The following is a 24,377-nucleotide window of genomic DNA, read 5'->3' on the forward strand; positions in this document are numbered from 1 at the left end:
CTAGTTGTATATAATATTGTTTTCAGAGTACATTTTCCTTTGTGTAAATTATTGTGGAATTCGATGATTTTTTAAAAGTCGTCAAAACAGCTGTTCAACAGATGAAATATCTCGACTATGATTGTGTTCTTTTGAATAAACTGCTCTACTGTTGAATCACAGTATAAACTTCTCTGTTTATGCTTCTTGTCTATCTCTGAGAATAAACTTCTCTGTTTATGCACGAGAAGGAGGTTACAAAGTTCATTTCTCAAGGATGGGGTGGATCCCCTGTTAGTTTCCCAGGAAGGAGACTTATGCCAGTTGATAGAGTTGATAAATAACTATACAGGGTATGAATTTGAAAAAATCGGTCAATTAATTTTTGAGAAAATCGTGATAGAAATTCTACAAAATCCATTTTTCTCAAGAATATTACGGAGCTCCTGCAATTTTCCCAGAATACACACACACACACCCAAAGATCAGGGTGCCTTAATTTTTTTGGAAAGCAATACTTTCCTTACCTATGGTAAGCTTAATAGGGCAAGGAAAGTAAAAATATCACCAGGCCTGTTTGCTCTTAGGCGTATGAGCAATTGGTGTGGGCTAAATGTTCGTCTGAAAGCAATATTTACTATGAATTATTATTAGTTCACTCCAATATAGCTTACGGTATGTGTATCTATGAACGCACATCGAAAAGAGACTTTGACAAAATATCAGTTCAGCAGAAAAGAGCTCTGAGAATTATCATGAATATTTAAAGGAGGGACTCTGTGGAACAAATTTTCTATCAGCTAGGCATATTGACAGTCTATGGCCAATTTATTTTTGACGTCATAATGTACTTTGAAAAATTCACTGATTTGGGAAAGAGAAGTAGTATTTCACATGCATTATGATACTAGATCAGGAAGAATCGTACAAAATGAAGACACCTTTCATGGGAGATAAAAATTTAAACATGCTACCCCGAAATTAAAGACCATAGAGAAGTTGACGATTTTTAGAGCTAAGATGAAGAAATATCTGATAGGATTGTCCTTATATTCATTTGAAGAATTTTCACAGATTTGATGAATTTCTTATTGACTGTTTTTGTGTGTTTTGCTATTTTATTATAAAGACTAGCAGGAACCCGTGCTTCGCAAGGATCTATTTTCAAACTTGATAATCTGAAAACTTGACGTAATGAAGTTTTGAAGAATTGAAAATATGCCTATAACCATCCTTGGTTAATTAAGAATCTAGCCTATATGCACAATTCCAAGTTAATTAGTCCAGAGTTCAGACGTGATGCGTCAAACAAAATTTTTCTATCCCGTACGTGTATAAGCCAACTCTTTATTTTATTATAGATATGGTTAACGACTGCAAGAGATAGGAGTGTGGAACAGAATAGTTGTGAAACTATATGATAGCGCCAGAAGTGTCTTAAACTCAATAGTAGGTAGCCTACTACATGAACTTTTTGAAAGTGATTTGAGCAAAAAAAATGTTAAAACAACAGAACTGGAAGTTGTCAACCATATCATTATACCTCCATTTAGAAAGGCTTTTGTTTGAGCCGAATGAAATCTTCTATCTTCTATATGTATAAAAAATGAATGTCTGTTTGTGTGTTTGTTCCCTATGACTTGAAAAATACTTGGCATAACGGCATGTAAATTTGGGAATATGTTGTGTGAATATTGGGGATGGTTTCTGACCAGAAATTTTAATAGGGTGGCTAATAATAATTATTTATTAATCCATTTTACAGACCTATGTTTTCGAATTTGTCGGCCTAGCGGCTACCGAGGAACGGAAAGATGATCATGATTCAAGATCATATTGAGATAATATGATTTAGCATCTAAAGTTACCAGCTGTAATAAACACGTCACCCTATGATAAATTGTGTAGGCTACTGTTATTATAACGATATTTTGGAGTTGAAGTGTAGTTGATTGGTATCAGCTGTAGATAATGGTTCATTAGCAGAAAATACAAATAATTATCACTCCCCTATCATTGAGTAACCGGAAAATGTTGGAAAAAAATTATTCACCTCATCGAAGAGAGTTGTTCATATTGCATTTATTAATGGCAGAATAATTTACAATTTTTCTAATTTAGCTTAGCTTATATTCATCCAAAAATGGAAGATGGAAAGAATATGTAATTCCTGGTGATTCATCGTACATCGCATATTTCATGAACCATCTATTGACAATCAACAACTATGAAAACATTGAATTCATCTTTGAAACACTGATTTATCCTATCTATTTTTTTTATTCAACACTTTACTGTTAGATATTACTACCAATTGATTGAGAAGAATATGTTTTGGGAATAATGAAGTGCATTACTAAGCACATAGGAAGTCCGTATTCAGATGTAAATGAAAATATTGATTGTCAGATAAATTTCATGATTCACCAAATAAAGTAAAGTGTGACATGAGATACAATGACTTTTTGGCGGTACGAAGTTCGCCAGGTAAGCTGGTTGCGAATAAAGCTTTATTATTAATAGTCAACACTGAAAAAAGACAGGCTCTATCACCAGGAATACTATAAATTCTTTGAAGGAGCCATTAATTTTGAGTAGTTCAATCACTTCCATTATGGACAATCAATACGTATGAAATTTATTAGCTACAAAATAAAAAACTTCGATTGAAGTGACCCCGACTATGGGGTCACTCTAAACATTAGTACGATCTAACTCCTCTGGAGGTGGAAAACCGCCTTCTCTAGTTCAGTCCAGTAATACCACTCTCTATGTAACAGCACTGAGGAAAGAAAACACAGTATTCATTCTTGAAACATATTCTTCTTTTTCCAAACAATCCCTGTAGTAGCTCAATAGTTTGGCCTGTGGTGTGATTTCAGTCTGTCGGGGCTTAGCCTTTTATAGATATAGAGATTGAGGATGTTACCAGTCCCATATTATAATACTCTGTATTACCTTGATTAATTGTGAGGAAAAATCATTAACGGAATATAATGGAAGGAATATTGTTGAATAATTTGGTCAGGGCTTCTGATTTTCATGTGAAAATTGACAATTAAAACCGTTTTTGCAAATGTGCATTATTATTTCAGTAGCATAATCTGACATCACATTTTTTTCTTCTCTGCAAGCTTGGTCAGGCATAACCTACAGTACAATAACTACAATATGAATAACTATTTAGATCAAATATAAGAAATTACTCACATCTCTCATCAACTCGTACTTTTTGTTCTCAAAATATTAACACAAAAATATAAGATTACTAGCAAGAACCCGTGCTTCGCAAGGATCTATTTTAAAACTTGACGTAATGAAATTTTGAAGAATTGAGAATAGGCCTATAACCATCCTTGGTTAATTAAGAATCTATAAGAAAAATTTGAATTAATTAATCCAGTAGTTCAGACGTGATGATGCGTCGAACATAATTTTCCTATCCCGTACGTGCATAAGCCAGCTCTTTACTTTATATAATTATTATAGATATAGTTAACGTGACTGTGGAACACAATAGTGGTGAAACTATGATAGCGCCAGAAGTGTCTCAAACACAATAGTAGGTACTACATGAACTTTTTGAAAGTGATTTGAAAAAATGTTAAAACAAGAGAACTGAATCCTCATCATTCTACCTTCATTTAGAGGCTTTTGTTTGAGCCGAATGGAAATCTATTTATAAAAAAATGAATGTCTGTTTGTTTGTTCCCTGTAGACTTGAAAACTACTTGACATAACGGCATGAAACTTTGGGAATATGTTGTGAGAATATTGGGGATGGTTTCTGAACAGACATTTTAATAGGGGGGCTAATAATAATTATTTATTAATCCATTTCACAGTCATATGTTTTCGAAATTTTCGGCCGAGCGGCTACTGAAGAACGAAAAGATGATCATGATTCAAGATCATATTGTGATAATATGATTTAGCATCTAAAGTTACCAGCTGTAATAAACATATCACCCTGTGATAAATTATTGTGTACTGGTATTAAAACGGTAGTTTGGAGTTGAAGTGTAGTTGATTGGTACCAGCTGTTGATAATGGTTCCTTAGAAGACCTATACAAATAATTATCACTCCCCTATCATTGAGAAACTGGAAAATGTTGAAAAAAATTATTCACCTAATGAAGGAGAGTATATATATATAGGCCTATATATATATAAAATATATATAATATATATATATTGTATAGTATATATGTGTAGTATTCATATTGCATTCATTGATTACTGAAGAATGAAAGAATAATTTACAATTTTTTGAATTTAGCTTAGCTTATATTCATCCTAAAATGGAAAGAATATGGAATTCTGTGTGATTCATCGTACGTCGCATATTTCTTGGACCATACATCGACAATCTACAGCTATGAAAACATTGAATATTTTTCTTTGAAACACTGATATAACCTTTTTTTCAATTGAAAACTTTACTGATAGATACTACTACCAATTGATTGAGAAGAATAATATGTTTTCGGAATAATGAATGCTGCATGACTGAGCACATAGGAAGTCCTTATTGAGATGTAAATTAACATGTTGATTGTCAGATAAATTTCATTGGCGGTGCGAAGTTCGCTGGGTAAGCTAGTTGTAAATCAAGCTTTATTATTAATAGACAACGCTGAAAAAGACAGGCTCAATCACCAGGAATACTATAAATCTGTAGAACGTTTACCACGTAAAACACGTGGTAAGCTCGCGCTCTCAATCAACGCAAAATCAATTCGATCAGCTAATTGATGAAATTGTTTTAAGCTTTCCAATGATTACAACATATGTTAGAATATCATGTGTCAATTATCTCAGTTCCATATGGAGTTCACCTTACCATAAGCTTACTTGATAGGATCCTTTTTCATCCTTTGAAACCCTTAGAGGCAAAATATCTCAAAATCCGTTCTTAGTGCGCGTCTAGCGTGTTTGAAGAATATTTGTGCAAAGTTTTAAGCCTGTAGGCCAATTAGTTTGAGCTGTAGTGTGATTTTACATCAAAATTTTCGAAAAGTGCCCTCTCCTGAACCCCCCTTTGCTCCTGATTGGAATTTTTCTGCATAGATCTGATTTTTTACGTACCTGAACGAAAAAGTTCCTCATGACCTTGCTGTGCAATGAACGGTTAAAAAGTGAAAATTTTGGGGGGCCCAGCTCCCTCTGGGGGGCAGATTTCTGAAAATCCTTTTGTAGTGGATGTTTTGAGGCTACAATAAACAATTGTGCGAAATTTCAAGTTCTTAGGCTTAGTAGTTTGGGCTGTGGTGTGATTTTAGTTTGTCGGGGCTTAGCCTTTTAGATATAGGTAGAAGAAGAAGAAGAAGAAGAAGAAGAAGAAGAAGAAGAAAAGAAGAAGAAGAAGAAGAAGAAGAAGAAAAGAAGAAGAAGAAGAAGAAGAAGAAGAAGAAGAAGAAGAAGAAGAAGAAGAAGAGAAGAAGAAGAAGAAGAAGAAGAAGAAGAAGAAGAAGAAAGAAGAAGAAGAAGAAGAAGAAGAAGAAGAGAAGAAGAGAAGAAGAGAAGAAGAAGAAAAGAAGAAGAAGAAGAAGAAGAAGAAAAAAGAAGAAGAAGAAAGAGAAGAAGAAGAAGAAGAAGAAGAGAAGAAGAGAAGAAGAAGAAGAAGAAGAAGAAGAGAAGAAGAAGAGAAGAAGAGAAGAAGAAGAAGAAGAAGAAAGAAGAAGAAGAAGAAGAAGAAGAAAGAAGAAGAAAGAAGAAGAAAGAAGAAGAAGAAGAAGAAGAAGAAGAAGAAGAAGAAGAAGAAAAGAAGAAGAAGAAGAAGAAGAAGAAGAAGAAGAAGAAGAAGAAGAAGAAGAAGAAGAAGAAGAAGAAGAAGAAGAAGAAGAAAAAGATAGATTATTATATTGCTTTGGCCTGTGATCTGTATAAAAAATGTCCTGTAACAAGTAAAGGTGCGTCCACACATGCCGAACCGAACCTCGAACCGCGCAGCAAACCGTGCATTCCTCCGAACATCTTGCCTTTCAACGAACATGAGCATATGTTTCATAAATGTTAAAAATCAGCTGTCTGAAATAGGAAATAGGAAGTCCTTATTGAGATGTAAATTAACATGTTGATTGTCATATAAATTTCATTGGCGGTGCGAAGTTCGCTGGTTAAGCTAGTTGTAAATTAAGCTTTATTATTAATAGACAACGCTGAAAAAGACAGGCTCAATCACCAGGAATACTATAAATCTGTAGAACGTTTACCACGTAAAACACGTGGCAAGCTTGCGCTTTCAATCCACAGAAAATTAAATTTGATCAGCTGATTGATAAGATTATTTTAAGCTTTCCAATGATTACAACATATGTTAGAATATCATGTGTCAATATTATCTCAGTTTCATACGGCGTTCACCTTACCATGTTCATAACCTTACTTAATAGGATCCTTTTTCATCCTTCGAAACCCTTAGAGGCAAAATATCTTAAAATCCGTTCTTAGTGCGCGTCTAGCATGTTTGAAGAATATTTGTGCAGAGTTTTAAGCCTGTAGGCCAATTAGTTTGAGCTGTAGTGTGATTTTACATGAAAATTTTCAAAAAATGCCCTCTCCTGGACCCTTCTCTGCTCCTGGTCGGAATTTTTCTGCATAGATCTAATTTTTTTTCGTAGCTGAACAAAAAAGTTCCTCATGACTTTGCTGTGCAATGAGCGGTTAAAAAGTACAAAATTTTTGGGGGGCCCCAGCTCCCTCAGGGGGGCACATTTCTGAAAATCCTTTCTTGGTGGATGTTTTGAGGCTATCACAAACAATTGTACAAAATTTCAAGTTTGTAGGCTCAGTAGTTTGGGCTGTGGTGTGATTTCAGTCTGTCGGGGCTTAGCCTTTTATAGATATAGAGAAGAAGAAGAGAAGAGATTGAGTCATAAGTATGAGAACCCTTCAAAAAAGGCAGCTGATTGAAGTTCTAGTTTTTAAAGAAATCATTTCTAAAGTTCAGTTGTACGTCAAAATGTAGAGTATTTGACCAATAACTTATCCTGAAAGTCACAGTATTATATCCACAACAGTTTCCAATTTATTGAAGGGTTCCCATACGAGTCGCTCTGTATATGACGTTAGTCAATGTATCTGTACATTCGTTGAATAAAAAATATTTGAATAGGCAGGGATAGCAACACCAATAATGTTCATCAAATACTGTCATTATATAACGTGGGCCTCACTAAAATAGAATGAATTATTTGAATGCAGGTTTCTGTCAAAGACATTTTATTTGAGTCTAGAGCTGCGTTTACACCAAAAGTCAATAACACAAGTTTTTAACATTTTTGTTATTAACTGATGTTAATTACAAAAGTCATTAACATCATGTTAAGTTGCGTTTACACTGGAGTTAATACTATGATTTATTAACAAAAAGTTATTAACTTGACTGAATCGACAAAAATTTCTCTTAACAAAAGTTAATAACTCGTGTTTTTAACAGAAAATTCCTTGTTATTAACAAGATTTATGTTATCCATCGAGAGTCGGTAAAGATCAAAGGAAATGTGTTATGTTAATAACAAAAGCCTCTTTTATCGCATTAACTTTTGTTATAACAGGTTTTATCTTCCCCGCAACCCCCTCGCACTTCATCCCTACCCTAAAACTACAGCTGTTCCCTAAGAACTACAGCTGCAGACTAAACACGTGACAAATTTATTAACTTCTGTTGATAACAAAACTAGCAGCCAAAAGAAAATGTTATTAACAAATAATGTTAAAAACTTTTGTTATCAACTCTGGTGTAAACGCACTATAATTTGTTTACATTAGATCAGATGAAGACCATTATATTAATAATCACACACATGTTTCAATTCAAATTTCAAGACAATTCTTTGCTTTTTATTCCGGCTGTTATATCATATGGATAGTCTCGTTGAATGAAATCATATGGGAGTCAATTATATTGATAACCAGATCTTGTTAATAACAAAAATCTGGTGTGGCGCACTCACACAACTTTCCTTGTCGTTATGATGATAATTGATCACCTGACGATAGTGTGCACACGCATCTCAAGTCCACTTATAAACAAAGATCTGAGCCAGCTGGTAACAGGACAATAACGCTGGAGGTCTGTAGGTCTGCTATCTCTTCATAGTGAATAATTTAATAGAATCAACAGTTGCCAACAGTTTGCAATTGAAATGATAACATTTTCTGGAATTTCGAGCTTATTTTCAATTTTAGGTGAAAATGTTACTGAACATTAATTGTAGAGATTTTCATGCTCAATCTTTTCCACTAAAAATTTTTTGTTTAAATTTTATCTTAAGCCTGATAATTGGGAATCTAAAATCAAACTTTGCATAGATGGGGCGGAGCTCCTGAAATTTTTACAGATATGAGACTTGTGGCAGTTGATAGAGCTTATCAATTACTATTTTTGGTATAAATTTAATCGAAATCGTTGGAGCTGTTTTTGAGAAAATCGCGAAAAACCCTGTTTTGACAACATTTTTGCCATTTCAGCCGCCATCTTGAATTGCATTTGATTGAAATTGTTCGTGTCGGATCCTTATATTGTAAGGACCTTGAGTTCCAAATTTCAAGTCATTGGGAGTCAAGTGATTGGGAGATGAGATTTCGTGTACACAGACGCACATACACTCATACACACACACACACACACACACACAGACCAACACCCAAAAATCATGTCTTTGGGCTCAGGGGACCTTGAAACGTATAGAAAACATGAAGTTAGGGTACCTTAATTTTTGTTGGAAAGCAATACTTTCCAAAAAAAAAAATACTAAAAATACTTTCCAAAATACTTGCCCTATGGTAGTAGGGCAAGGAAAGTAAAAAGTGTTCTAAGATAAGAATGATATAATTTTATACTGACACACAGAATACAACAATCACATTAATATTTTTGAAATTCAATTAAAACTACACTATAAAATAATTGGAAATCTTGAGTTTCTTCAAAGACGTGTCAGCGTTTTCATTTCAATTTTGACAGTCAGTAGGCATATTTGTAATGCATGATTGATTCATTCATACAATAAGTACATAATCCTTGCCAAGGATTAGTACACATTGACCTTGCCAAGATTAGAAATTGGTTTGACCATAACTCTCTTACAATTAATATTGAAAAACCAAACATCTCCCATTTATTGGTCGACAAGATATTGACTGTGATCGCTATGTGTTAAGGATGCACACCTGTGACGATCCTCAGTCGGAGGCCTGCGGCTGTGGCATAATTGAACGGGTTGCTCATTATAAATATTTAGGAGTCATCCTGGATAGTAAATTAAGCTGGGTTCCTCATGTACAAGGGCTGAAGAACCGTTTGAGAAAATTAATCTATGCCTTCTCACGGCTGAGCCAAGTGCTAACTGTGGATCGCTGTAGGACAGTGTACTTTGCGTATGTGCAGTCTTTGCTGCAGTATGGCATTCTGGCGTGGGGAGGTGCGTCATTGGCGGTCTTGGAGCCTCTGTCGGTCGCCCAGAGGTTGATAATTAAAACCATATTACAAAAAAACCAGCGTTCTCCCACCAATCTACTATTCAATATATTTTCAGTAATGAATGTTAGGCAGATTTTCATAAAAACTTTAGTAGGCTAATTTACATTTTCAATAATAAGGACACTTTTTTCAGAGAGATTCAACACAGTCATCCAACCAGAAACCAAACAATGCCACGTTTATTTAATCCTACTATTAGTATCAGTTTGCAAAGGCACAATTCATTTTACATTTCGCAATGGCTGTATAGAAACCTTCCTCCAGAAATAGTTGAGGCTGGGGCGGGCCGAGTCACTGTAGTGTTAAAGCACAGAATTTCTGAATGGTTAATGTATGTTGGATGGCAGGATGCAGAGAATTTAATCAAATCACCTTATGTTTGAAATTCAAATTTTAATCTTTTTTTCTTACCAAATACATTTTGCAAAAAGCGATTCCGGCTGTTCTGGTGTGATAAAAATAATAATATTAATAAATTATAAAAATAGGTACCTATTATTACAAGCCGATTGTCTAATTTTCTTCCAATGGATCTATCTTTTCTTCCTTCTCAAATTCAAATTGATTTTTTTTATATAATTAATCCTAAAAATATATTAAATATAATCTATTTATATTTCATTTACCGTATGTATCTTATACTTATAGCCCAATATTTTTTATTGTAAAACAACTAATCTTAAGAACTGCTCCCACACACGGACGTAATAGTCTATGTGGGTTCTAATATTCATTTTATAATATTGTAATTGTGTTGTTAAAATTGTATGATACGTGAATAAAAAATAAATTGAATTGAATAATCAAAATGATAGGGAGAGAAAAAATAAGGTATTCCTCTCCCAAATTTATTACACATAGTCCGAAATAGGTTAAGTCTTTTAGTTGTTCACTTCACAAAATTTTCAGTCCTTATTTATTTTCACAAAGTAGATTTTTAAATTTAGATGCTTCAAAACCAAACATAGAAGAAATATTTCACATTATCACTAAAATAGGAAACATTCACAAATCATTTAATCTAATATCTCATGAATATTACACCAACACTTGTCATTCAACCTATGTTAACAGCTTGAAGTATTCACACAAGATATTCATCATGGCTTGACTCTGCCACTTTTAGGACGAAACCAACCTCTAATGGATGAGAAAACTCCGGAACTGCAATTGAACGAAACATCAGAGTCAAATTAATATTATATTGCTTTGATGAAAACAGAATAAAATAGAGAAACAGTGAAAATTGAAGCTTTTCAAGCTATTTTATCAAGCAAACCTTCAATTTCGTTAGATAAAAAAAGCGATAGCCTACATTAATTATTTGATTAAATAAAATGTTCTAAGATATAGAATTATATGATTTTTCCTCCACCTCCTGTCTAAAGTGCTTACTTCACTCCCTGGAACATACAACTAAACTGTCACCTTTTCGCTCTCGGGAGGAAAAAACAGGAAAACTCTCTAGAGCGTAAAAGTGACTCCATTTAAATAACATGGGAAGCATCTCTTTTTTAGAAACGTACATTTGAAATAGGTTAGAAGGTCTAAGCTGAGATGAGGAAGCATATAGGGTACATTAAACCAACTAAATTCAATACCTCAACCCAACCAGACATTTGATCAATATATGAAATTTATGTTCGAATGCTAACATTATTACTAACTTCATATCACTATACTAAAAAAATGTATAATTTTTTTTTTATTCCATGTTATTTAAAATACCAGCCAACGAATATTACTCATTAACTAATCAAATTTGAAACGGGAACTCCATCATAGCTGTAGTTGTGGCAGCCATTGTTGTTACAAATTTTGCCGATAGATAGCGCTGTCGGCAGAGAACTGTGATTACAAGCCAGCTGTTTCTGTTTACTTTTTAGATTATGTTGTAACACATTGTTTGGTCACGTACGGTTTTAATAATTATTTTATTTGTAGTTTTTTTATAAAAATGTAGGTGGAGGAAAAATGTTGTGTATAATACGAGTGAAAAATGTTTTTTGTCCCTCAGGAAAATTGTTGCTATCGGCTTCACCTCGGGCTTCAATCTTTCCCCTCAGGGAGAAAAATCAGTACTTTTCACTCTAGATATATGGTACAAATAACTATTATACTGACACACAGAGTAGAATAATCATATTAATATTTTAGAAATTCAATTGAATTTATTCATTCATTTATTCATTTCACAATCACAAACAACACTATAAAATGATTGGAAATCTTGAGTTTCTTCAAAGACGTGTCAGCATTTTCATTCAAATTTTCACAGTCAGTATCTGTAATGTATTAATATAACAACAACTCTCTTCATTCAACCAATGTCATGTATTATTTTGCATTTCATCTCTGCTATATTATTTAGGATGGAAACATTTTGTAATCACTGAGAGTAAACGTTTAAATCCGCTCTTGCAATTGAATGAAAAATCAGAGTCAAATTAATATTAATTGCTTTGATAAAAATGAGGAAACAGTGAAAATTGAAGATTTTCGAGCAATTTTATCAAGCAAACCTTTAATTTTGATAGTGGAATTTCTCATGATGATTGAGAAGGATATTACAGTAGAACCATGATGATCCAGCATAGCTATAGCCGAAATATTAGAAACAATGACTTATTTAATGAACTAATATAGTTATTTGTATATCTAGAGTGAAAAGTGCTGTTTTTTCTCCCTGAGGGAAAAGTTTGAAGCCCGAGGTGAAGCCGAGGACAACAATTTTCCTGATGGAGAAAAAGTATTTTTCACTCATGATGTACACAACATTTTTCCTCCATCTACATTTTTTTATAGAAACTGCAAATAAAATAATTTTAATAACTTACGTATTGGTGACAATGTTTCCTAACAACATAACCTAAAATCTAAAACCTAAAAACCGGCCGTCTGATTGGCACTGCCGATTGCGCTATCTATTGGCTAAAGTTGTAACAATTATATCAGCTGGGTGTTTACCAAAAATGGCTGACTCCAGATCACACGGTTCAGATTTGAATTGCAGATCAAAAATATTTGTTGGCTGGTATTTTGAATAGAATAAGATATTTTAAAAATTGTATAAATTTTTATCGTCTACTAATATTAAGAATATAATATCATACAAACATATATTTCATGAGTTGATAAAATTTCTGGTTGTGGTATTGAATTCAGTTGACTCAATGACAGACACCTCTTTATGCTTTCTCATCTGAGCTTAGACCTTCTAACCTATTATAATGTAAGTTTTTAAAATAGAGATGCTTCCCATGTTATTTAAATGGAGTCACTTTTACTCCCTAGGGAGTTTTTCTGTTTTTTACTACCGAGAGCAAAAAAGTGACACTTTAGTATTATGTTTCAGGGAGTAAAGTAAGTACTTTAGCCAGTAGGTGGAGGAAAAAACATTTTTCACTCATGATATACACAACATTTTTCCTCCACCTACATTTTTATAAAAACTTCAAATCAAATGATTTTTAAAAACGTATGTGACCAAACAATGTGTTACAACATAATCTGAAAAGTAAACAGAAACAGCTGGCTTGTAATCACAGTTCTCCGCCAACAGCGCTGTCTGTTGGCAAAAGTTGTAACAACAATGGCCGCCACAACTACAGCTATGATGAAGTTCAGTCAGATTTATATTATATTGCTTTTGATAAAAATCTGGTGTGGTACACTCACACAACTTCCCTTGCTCATTGAACTGTAAGCCTTATTCTTAAAAACAAGAATAATTTAGGGGAATAACATAATGACAATTGGCGACAACATATTTGAAACTATGATAAGACTACCTACTCTATATGTTTATATATAATTGTTTTCAGAGTACTTTTTCCTTTGAGTTTATTTTTTGAAAGTCATCAAAACAGCTATTCTACAGATCAGTTCACATCAATAAGCTACCGTCTATAGAAGGCATTGACAAGATAGAGTATCGGCAACGTTGTTCTCCTATCTTCTCCACTGCCATTATAACGTGGACCTCAAAGTAGAATTTATGCTAAATTCAGTATAGGAACACTCACACTGATGCGTGCACTTGCTGGTGGCGTTCAGTGTGAGCAGCTACAGACAATAAGTCACAACGTGTTTCTATGGCTCTTTCTATGCATTTTCCGTATATGTGAGGTGTCTGTGCTACTAAAGATGACTGAAATCAACAAAATTAGTATGAATCTAAATCATGAATTACCTTGTTTTGCTTGGAGCTGGCTCTCCAGTAACTGGCACTTGTAGACCCGTTCCGGTTATTTTGTCAAGCTTCATGTTGTCAATCAGGGCCAATTCCCCGTCTGCAGAAACAAACACAGTTTTATACAGCTTTTTAGAAAACTTTACTCATCAGAGACTTGACCTCCCAGTCAACCAAATGTCGGTACATTCCAAAGAGCTGAATAAGACTCAAATGAAATGTCGTTGACAGAAACCTGGATTAGAATAATACCGTTTATTAAAGTGAGGCCCACCTTATATAATGACAGTATTTGATGAACATTATTGGTGTTGCTATCCTTGTCAATCATTTGACAAAGCAGATAGCGCTATCCTTTCCTAGCTCAGCCAAGTTGCCAGATTGTTTCTTGACAATTTAAAAATATTATTTGGAAAAATTATACATAAACAGTATGAACATTAATATTATCATAGAGAAACAATAGCGTAAGTAGATATCCCATGGTATAGGGAATTTATGTCGCAACTTTTACTGTTATCTCAAGCCGATTACTGTCGATTATTGTAAATTTTTACTGTTTTGTTGGGGTGATAGTGTATGAACGGCACAATTTGAGAGACTACCAGCGTCACACAGCTGCATAGGAAAGAACTACGTGAACTACAGTATAGGCTTGGGATAACAGTAAAAGTTGCGACATAAACGCCCTATACCATGGGATATCTACTTATGCTATCGTTTCTCTATGATATTATGTACTGTATTATTTCTGTCTCTGTTATGATTTCATGATATAAATCTAATCTAGGCGTTTTGTATTGTGACTTTGGAATTTTGTTACATGATGTTGACCAAGGATTGTTGAAAATGTCCTTATCAATAAAGCAATTTCTATTTCTAATTAATTAACAAAATATTCTTTTTCAATTATCAAGATTTATCATTAAATCATTGAAAAATAAATTTCTTGACGGGTGAAATATAAAAAAATTATTTGAAGATGATATTTGTGTATTTAAAATAACAAAAGTAATGGTGAATAGTTTATTTATAATTATATGTGTGAACACTCCCATTAGAGTCAACGATAATATTTTGCTGATTAGCAGAGCAGAGATTAGCTTGAAAGCTGGGTTTTCATCTCATATCACTCACCATATTTGATTATTTTTGAAGTACTAGCACTGACATAGAATGTCTCTTTGAGCTGCATGATGGGAATTTTATGTGATTGGTCATAATATGTTTGCCTTATGTTAACAGTTTGAGGATGTATGATGCCGGATATATTAGCTGCAGGAATTTCCATTGACAACTCCAGTCTGAGGATTGTATCCTGTAAACCACAAATATATAAAAAATATACTATGCATGATATATAATATAATAAAAAGTAATGAATGGTATGATATGCATAATGATATAACAGTATATTCCTTCACTTCACAAAAACACAAAAAATGACTTTGGATTCAGTACAGATAGGGTAGGAATATGTAGTTTGAACTGATTGAATTGGAACTTTGTATGAACTTACAGAGATGATGGTTATAAGGCCATTTCTATTTTATTAATTCCAATATTAATAATTGAACCAATTAATTCAATTACTTGTGTAACAAGTCTGCATAACGATAAAAGCCCAATCCAATAAAAGGTTGTTGACTCGAATTTTGCCAGTCATAGACTTATTTGACTTTTGAATTTATTTATTACAAAAACAAGGATGACTACTGCAGGCATTAAGCCCAAAACAGTCTTTACTCTACATTTACAATCATATTAAGCAGGTTACTATGAAAAACAGTTGAATATTTTCAATTTCAATGGAGAGATCCATTGAAAGGATTATCATTGGATTACCTCCATTATCCATTGGAGGTAGTTTTGACAAAGTAAAGGCCATTCCACACAGCACGTGGCGTGCGTGGCTGCACGCACGCTAGCTACTTTTCAAAACATCGCTTAGCAGCTAATCAAATGAAGCAATTCACATAGCAGCCACGGCCACGCGGCAACGCTTGCTATACTAGCCACGCGTGGCTACCGTTCGCTCTCTGAGCAATCTTTTCAAACGTGTCCGGCCACGTTTTGGTCCGAGCATGCGCAGAACGTATACTAGACGTATACTATCGTATAGAACGTATACTATCATTGTCAGCCTCAAGGTCGCGCATTAAATGATGGAATTCGCCATAGGTCTTCCTTTTTTTATTGATTGGATGTACCCACTGGTCCCGTGCTGTCACCGAATACAATAAAACCAGCTCATTATCATTACTACTGCTGCTGTTGGAGTCATCAAACCAAGGTAAGCCACAAGAAAATCCAGATTCACACCACGGGACCGTCGGAGTTGACATCTTCCTGCATACTGACGGGAAACGTGGCCGGCATAGCATCACAACAGTCGTGGCGGTGTGAATTGGCATGTGGCTAGCGTGGCCAGCGTGGCGTGCGTCCAGCCACGCACGTCACGTGCTGTGTGGAATGGCCTTAAGCTGCGATTACATCAAAGTTATTAACAAAATGTTTATTTTCAGTCCTTATAGATTCTATTAGATTGAACATTATCAGCTGTGCTTTTAGTGGAAACAATTGTTTTAATTTTCGGAACAAAATATTTCAAATTAATATTTATTTTACAGATTTGAGTGCTAATAAGTAGAAGGAATTTTGTTATAATTTCGGATCTTAATCTTTCTGAATTCAAAATTAATAGTTTCAAGTGTTTGTGTTTTGTTTCAATGTTGAAATTAGTGAATAATTGAAAGTCGCACATAACCTTTATTTGTACAATTTATTTTATGAAATTGGGATGAAAAGAAGTTTTGGAATGTAGTCTGTTTCTTTGTCCTTAAGTTGATTGTAAATGATAAATAAATGAACATAACTTATCATACACATGATGTGCAAATGTGTTTGTCAAGCTCCGTTTAAGGCTGTTCGGTGCCCTATTACCATAGGTAAGGAAAGTATTGCTTTCCCAACAAAATTAAGGTACCCCAATTTCTAAATTTCTATATGTTTTAAGGTCCCCTGAGTCCAAAAAAGTTGTTTGTGTGTGTGTGTGTGTGTGTGTGTGTGTGGTGTGTGTGTGTGTGTACACGATATCTTATCTCCCAATTAACGGAATAACTTGAAATTTGGAACTTAAGGTCCTTACACTATAAGGATCCGACACAAACAATTTCGATCAAATGCGATTCAAGATGGCGGCTAAAATGGCGAAAATGTTGTCAAAAACAGAGTTTTTTGCGATTTTCTCGAAAATGGCTCGAACGATTTTGATCAAATTTATACATAAAATAGTCATTGATAAGCTGCCACAAGTCCCATATCTGTAAAAATTTCAGGAGCTCCGCCCCATCTATGCAAAGTATGATTTTAGATTTCCAATTATCAGGTCTCAGATATAAGCTAAACAAAAAATTTCTAGTGGAAACGATTGAGCATGGACATCTCTTTAATTAATGTCCAGTAACATTTTCACCTGAGATTGAAAATAAGCTTGAAATTTGAGAAAATGTAATTATTCAATTGCAAACTGTTGGCAACTGTTGATTCTATTGAATCATTCACTATGAAGAGATAGCAGATCTCGTGTGTATCCAGCGTTATTGACCTGTCACCAGCTGGCTCAGATCTTTGACTTGAGATGCGCGTTTACACTAGCGTCAGGTGATCAATTTTCATAACGGCAAGGAAAGTTGTGTGAGTGCGCCACACCAGATTTTTTTATTCAAATTGAATAATGTTTTTCAATATAATTGTTAAGATCATTATAAGAGTGAGAAGAAGTGGCAACTGAAATTTCTAAATGGTCTAATAAGCGAGTTATGGGTTGTTAAAGTGCTAACTTTCCAGATTCCGTTTTCTTTACAGATCATAAACGGTTTCTACTATATTATTAGAACTTATCTTAAAAATTAAAAAAATGTATCTTTCCAAACTAAAAAATTTTATTCCCCATATCGTTCATAAATAAAAAAGTAACATTTTTTGTAAATTCGATAACCAAGCCAATGAAATACTGAATGTATAAAAAAAAACTCCAATGGAAAAGTCGAAACCATTTATGATCTGGAAAGAAAATGGTGGTAGCACTTCAACAACCCATAACTCGCTTATTAGACCACTTAAAATTTCACTTTTCCTCACTCTTATAATGATCTTAACAATTATATTGAAAAAGATTATTCAATTTGAATATAAAAAATCTGGTGTGGCGCACTCACACAACTTTCCTTGATGTTATGAAAATTGATCACCTGACGCTAGTGTTCACGCACATCTCGAGTCTACTTATAAACAAAGATCTGAGCCAGCTGGTGACAGGACAATAACGCTGGAGACATACGAGGTCTGCTATCTCTTCATAGTGAACTATTTAATAGAATCAACAGTTGCCAACAGTTTGCAATTGAATAATTACATTTTCTCAAATTTCAAGCTTATTTCCAATTTCAGGTGAAAATGTTACTGGACATTAATCGAAGAGATGTCCATGCTCAATCGTTTCCACTAGAAATTTTTTGTTTAAATTATATCTGAAGCCTGATAATTGGGAATCTAAAATCAAACTTTGCATAGATGGGGCAGAGCACCTGAAATTTTTACAGATATGGGACTTGTGGCAGTTGATAGTGCTTATCGATGACTATTTTAGGTATAACTTTAATCAAAATCGTTGGAGCCGTTTTCGAGAAAATCGCTAGAAACCCTGTTTTAGACAACATTTTCTCCATTCAAGCCGCCATCTTGAATTGCATTTGATCGAAATTGTTCGTGTCGGATCCTTATATTGTAAGGACCTTAAGTTCCAAATTTCAAGTCATTCCGTTAATTGGGAGATGAGATATCGTGTACACAGACACACAAACACTCATACACACACACACACACACACACACACACAACACACACACACACACACACACACACACACACACACACACACACACACACACACACACACACACACATAAATACAGACCAATACCCAAAAACCACTTTTTTGGATTCAGGGGACCTTGAAACTTATAGAAATTTAGTGATTGGGGTACCTTAATTTTTTTCGGAAAGCAATACTTTCCTTACCTATGGTAATAGGGCACCGAACAGCCTTAATCTAATAGAATCTATAAGGAGAGAAAAATAGACATTTCGTTACTAACTTTAGTGTAAACACAGCTTAACACATATTTTATTCAATTTTTGTATTTTTACAATTTATTTTTGCATTGAAGTGAATATGATAGGATAATATTCTAATTTTCAGCATATGGAACTATAAATTAAATTCAGTCTATTTGTGTTTCCCACAGATCCTTGAGAAGCACGGGTTACACCTGCTGGTTTATAATAAATCAATAATCAATACTCCAAAAGTTCCGATTTGATGGCCTTACAATTTTGAAAATTTCGAAATTTGGCTAGTAAAGCCGTTTGATTCTGTATAGATTTTCAAACTAGATGATATTAGATAGTGTGATTAAACAGTTTCTTTGTACTTTTTGTCGACTTGTTTTGAATTATCCAGCTATGTCAAACTTGTTTGGGGGGTCCACAACCATTTATTGATAATAAGTATCATCGGATGGGTACGTTAATTGGCTGTCCCGGATGAAGTATGTCAGTCGTAAGGCCCATTGATGGCTTAATTATATTCAGGCGACATGGAACTTCTATCAGGACCAATAAAAGATATACGAATAAAATTATTATAATAAATATTATTAATTGAGATTAAATAATCGGTTAGTTCATTATATTTCTACTTAGTATACAAACAATTTAGCAATGGTGTGAAGGATGGAGAAGGGTAGAGCTGTCTGCTTTGTTCAATGACAGACAAGGATAGAAAACCAAATTTAAAATCCGAAGCTGACTTTGAAACATGAGTCTAACTATAGAAAGTATTATCAAATTCATTTCTATTGTATCCACTGTCAATAAGAATAAATTGAAAGATGAATTAATGAACTAACAAATAACTGGACATATGGAAATCAATAAGACATTGCATTCATACAAATTCTGATAGATCAATAAATTAATTATTTATTAATTAATTAAGTATTTATTAAACGAAAATCAAAATTAAATGCTGTAAATCACAGTAAATGTCTTCGGGGTGATTTACAGTGTTCAATTTTGATTTTCGTTTAATAATTGGGAGTGAAATACCTTCTCGTGAGTGCATATCCAAACTCTGAGGCCAATTTCTGATATTAATTGCCTTATGGAATGAAGGTCAAGTTCGTACATCTTTCCTCCATAGAACTCAATCACTCTGGGGAGAATGTAATTGTAATTGTTGTATTTTTCATTGTTCTCAAATACCGTCTTTGTGTTCCATTGGTCCTGTAGACAGCTACAATTCAAAATAAATTGCAAATTCCACGATAATTTACAAGTCAAAATCCATCTTCAAAAAATCACTCACAATGTTGATTTGCGATTAACAAAAATACAACAAAAATAATAATGAAATGCTAGTCTCATTTCTGTGCTGTAGTGGAGGTGATTTTGTGCTTTAAAAACCTTTTGGAATTATCACTTCTTAATTTAAAATGTTCTTAACTTAATAAAATTAAGCATTTTTATAATTATTATTATTTTATGATTTTACATTATTAAAGTCAGCACCACTGACTTAACGAGGATGATTAACATCGCTTTTCTGTCCTAGACAGTCATTAGAAAGGGCTTCCTGTTTCTAATGAACACGTTAAGCTATCGGTCCCGATTGCCCAAAAAGCAACATTAGGTCATGTCCAATGCCCTGAAAATGATCAGTTGCGACCTCAAAACTCTTAACACCTGACTGAACCAGCCAGGTCACCAGTGGTGTGGCGTCCGGTCATCGTTTGATGCGGCGATGAGTAGAGGAATTGGACTAAAAATATTAAAATAATCTTAACTCTTAAATGTACATTTGTAGGCTTCAAAACCCGAAATTATGTTCAAAAACTCCAAAATTAAAAAAAAAACCGATAAGAATATGACTGTTCCGGCCATTGTCTTCAAATTTACCGCCGATGCCTGAAGTTTGAATTTGCCATGTGCTCACTGCTACTGTAATGACGAAAGATTTAGTTAGCCTTGGATCATTATGTTTCTTCGTGTGTGGCCCCAGTTCCTTCCCTCTCGTTTGTTGCAATGTAAAACATGCAGGACGTCACAGTTTGCTCCTCACATATTATCAACTTTTTGTTCGGTTTTCATGTCATTATTCGTGTCACAGTACACTAAAGGATTCTTACTAACTGTGTGAACCTTAATCAGTTATCTCATATGTATTACAGTTTATCTACTTTTGTGAAAATGTATTGCAATCTCAACGCCTGTTGCTGCTTGATCAACTCAACTTCTATGAGTTTCAGTGCTTCAAATTATTTCTAAAATAGAGTTTCCCAATACCAGATCTGGTTTCCCCATTAAGCTAGGGAATCTCCGATACATGGATCTTATGAATTTCTTCAATCTACACCCTACATTGATGTCCAACTCAGCATCTATGTGCAACTTCCTAGGCTCTGCTCCTAGTTCCAGAAACTTCTCACTACACATAAGTCAGACATTTTTCATAATCATTATTGCCGGCATTAATTTGTTGGCTGGTCCTCCAAAAAACTCTAAATATTATCATTCATTAGTTGGCAATTTCAAGCTCTCCCAAGTAGCTACTAAGTAACTTATTGGAGCCCTGTTTCTCAGAAGGCACCAACAATGTTGAGTATGACGCTCAATATGAATATGAAGCGCAGAAGGCTTGCGGATCATTCCAGTCCCCCTCCAGTCATTGGCTAGAGCCCCCAGCCTACCGGTTTCAGACCATCTGAAAAATGCTCAAAATACATCGCAACCGGCTGCAATGTATTTAGGCTTTAGTAGGTATTTAGGCTATTCTCGGCTTGTGTCGGGAGTTTTCGGTAGCTGCATTCTCCTCATTCCCATGTCTCTAGCTCTCTACACACACAGCTTTAACAGAAATTTTTGCATTTGAAATACTGTATTATTTTTTTAAAAGTGAGGTTATTCTTAATAAATTGTGTATTATTTGTGTGAGTTAGTAATAGTTTTTCTACAGTGTTTCATTTGCATGAATTAGCAAATGTGAAGTGTGAAACATGGAGGAAGTGGAAGATGAAAACAGTATTGTTAATTTGAAAGAAATTCCAGTTGTAGTGAGAATTGATGAGTAATGAAAAGTTGGTAGTAAGGATACACTGAAAATTATACAAGAGGTGAAATTGGAGAGAATTCTCCGTTCTCTGCCTTTTGTATATGATTTCAGAGGAAAATTTTCAGGTACTCCAAGAGCTTCAAAAGTCAACAATTTGCTAGCATTTCTATAATTTTTTTGAAGAGGGCACTTGTACCCACTTGAGTGGGGGGCCCCCTGCGATGACCGGTGGAGTACTCCATGCCTTGCCACTGCCGGTCACTCAATATTGTTATTATTAGAATAGGAAATACAATAGACCTTCAAGGAAATATAATAGACTAGTGGGAAAATAGGTGGATCGTTTTCTAGCTCCAAATTGTTTGTATGCATTAAGGAAATATAATAAACTAGAGGGCAAATAGGTCTATCGTTTTCTAGCTCCAAATTGTTTGTATGTATTAAGGAAATATAATAAACTAGAGGGCAAATAGGTCTATCGTTTTCTAGCTCCAAATTGTTTGTATGCATTAAGGAAATATAATAAACTAGAGGGCAAATAGGTCTATCATTTTCTAGCTCCAAATTGTTTGTATGCATTAAGGAAATATAATAAACTAGAGGGCAAATAGGTCTATCGTTTTCTAGCTCCAAATTGTTTGTATGCATTGGAATTATAATAAACTAGAGGGCAAATAGGTCTATCGTTTTCTAGCTCCAAATTGTTTGTATACTTTAAGGAAATATAATTAAATAGAGGGCAAATAGGTCTATTGTATTCTAGCTCCAAATTGTTTGTATGCCTTAAGGAAATATAATGAACTATCACAATATTCGATCTGAATAATGGATATTTATTATCACTTCAATATTTTTCATTATATAGTCTTGGTGAACAAAATATATTGAATACAGTATGCAATCAAACATTACTAAGAAGAATCAAAATTTGACATTATATCAGAACAACATGAATCACAGCTGCCTACTATAGATAATAATAATAATAATAATAATAATAATAATTTTATTAATGGAGACAACAGGATAAACCCATTTTGCCTCCTTCACACAATACAATATTTTCAACACATTATACAATTTGAAATACAAGAAGATAAAAAATGAAAAAATATACAATTAATATGAAAGAATACAAATAATCATTGAAGTAATGGTAAACAATAATAATTGATTATAAGAATAATTATTAAACAAAATAGAATCAAGTAATAATAAAAAGATGGCTGTAGTGATGAAAATTGGCAAAATGAGGATGATGAGGAGGAGAAGGAGGAGGAGGAGAAGGACACTACTTACATTAAAGGATCTCTGTTGTCAGCCACATACACTTCATCCCAGAGTCTGCCAACTTGATAGACACTGGGGCCGGCTATGTATCCTCCATTAATGTGTATCCAATATTTATTATCATGTTGGTAATCAACAGCTGGTAGTCTTGAGTCGGGCATCTTTCTCTTCATGAATGTCCTCAGCGTATCCAATGAATAGACTTTCATGGCTGTAGGTGGTGGTAGCTTGTCAGGCTCTGACAAGCTATCTCTGTCCAAGAAGTCACAATTGATAACATACTCAGGAAAAAACAGTTATACGAATATATTGAACAATGTTCAACAAGATAAATATGTTGAGAAAACTGTTATCATGTTGAATGACGATAAAACTATAAAGTATCACGTTAAGCCATCAGTCCCGGCTGCCTAAAATAAGTCTTAAGGTCATGTCAAGTAGATATGAAGTACCGGTGCTGCGAGACTTTTTTACAATTTTTCCCCCCTCCCCCCACCAATGCACCCATCCTGTGTACCCCCACCTCCCCCGCTACTGCAGCACCTCCCCAGCCTCTCAGAAGGAGAAGAACCTCTCTCTCTCTCTCTCTCTCTCTCTCTCTCTCTATTGTCGTTTCAGTCAGTTTTTCTCATTGAATCAGCGTGATTCTTTCATATATAGTGTGTGAAAGTGTTATCAAGTTCATCACTGAATCTTGTTGCAATCCACCTCATATCTCTTGCGCAATTGAGCAATTTTCAAATCAAAGCAACATGTTTCCATCGCCAAAAGCTCTACAAAGCGGTTCTAAGGCTCAGGCTTTGATTGATAAGGCTGCTGCAGGAGATAAGCGCCCAGCCGTGCCAGTAAATCAACGGTCGAATTCGGCCCCCTCTATCTCTCCATCTAAAGGTGGAAGCGATACGGCGATGGGGGGAGGAGCGGCTCGAGAGAAATTCTCGGCATTCCTCTCCAATGACGAGTTCCTGACCAGGCTAGCAGAAAATGTTGCCGATAATCTATTCGATCGACTGGCAAATACCATCTCCGCATGCTTTATCCAAGCGTTTGAACCGCAACTGTTGGCATTGGAGGTGAGATTGGAGTCTCTTGCGGCTGAGGTTGTCGCCGTTTGCAAGGATGCGAGGGCCCGTCAGGTGCTGCTCGAAAACAAGATCGATGACCAGGAGCAGTACCAGCGGCGCAACAATGTGCAAATTTTTGGTGTGGAGGAGGTGAGGGGTGAGGACGTGACAGCCATCATAACAGAAATATG

At 34.5% G+C, this 24,377-nt stretch overlaps 1 protein-coding gene across 1 annotated transcript; it reads right to left on the reverse strand.

Moving 5' to 3' along the window:
* Positions 1 to 10,443: 10,443 nt before the first annotated feature.
* On the reverse strand, positions 10,444 to 23,560 carry LOC111055236. Its single transcript, XM_039420350.1, has 5 exons — positions 23,132 to 23,560; positions 19,831 to 20,017; positions 14,797 to 14,977; positions 13,660 to 13,759; positions 10,444 to 10,631 (listed from the first exon to the last, which is right to left on the reverse strand). The coding sequence occupies exons 1-5, from the start codon at positions 23,329 to 23,331 to the stop codon at positions 10,568 to 10,570; spliced, it is 732 nt and encodes a 243-aa protein (XP_039276284.1). The 5' UTR covers positions 23,332 to 23,560; the 3' UTR covers positions 10,444 to 10,567.
* Positions 23,561 to 24,377: the final 817 nt, after the last annotated feature.

Source organism: Nilaparvata lugens, chromosome 2 (genome assembly GCF_014356525.2).
Source record: "Nilaparvata lugens isolate BPH chromosome 2, ASM1435652v1, whole genome shotgun sequence".
In the NCBI taxonomy this organism is placed as follows: domain Eukaryota; kingdom Metazoa; phylum Arthropoda; class Insecta; order Hemiptera; family Delphacidae; genus Nilaparvata; species Nilaparvata lugens.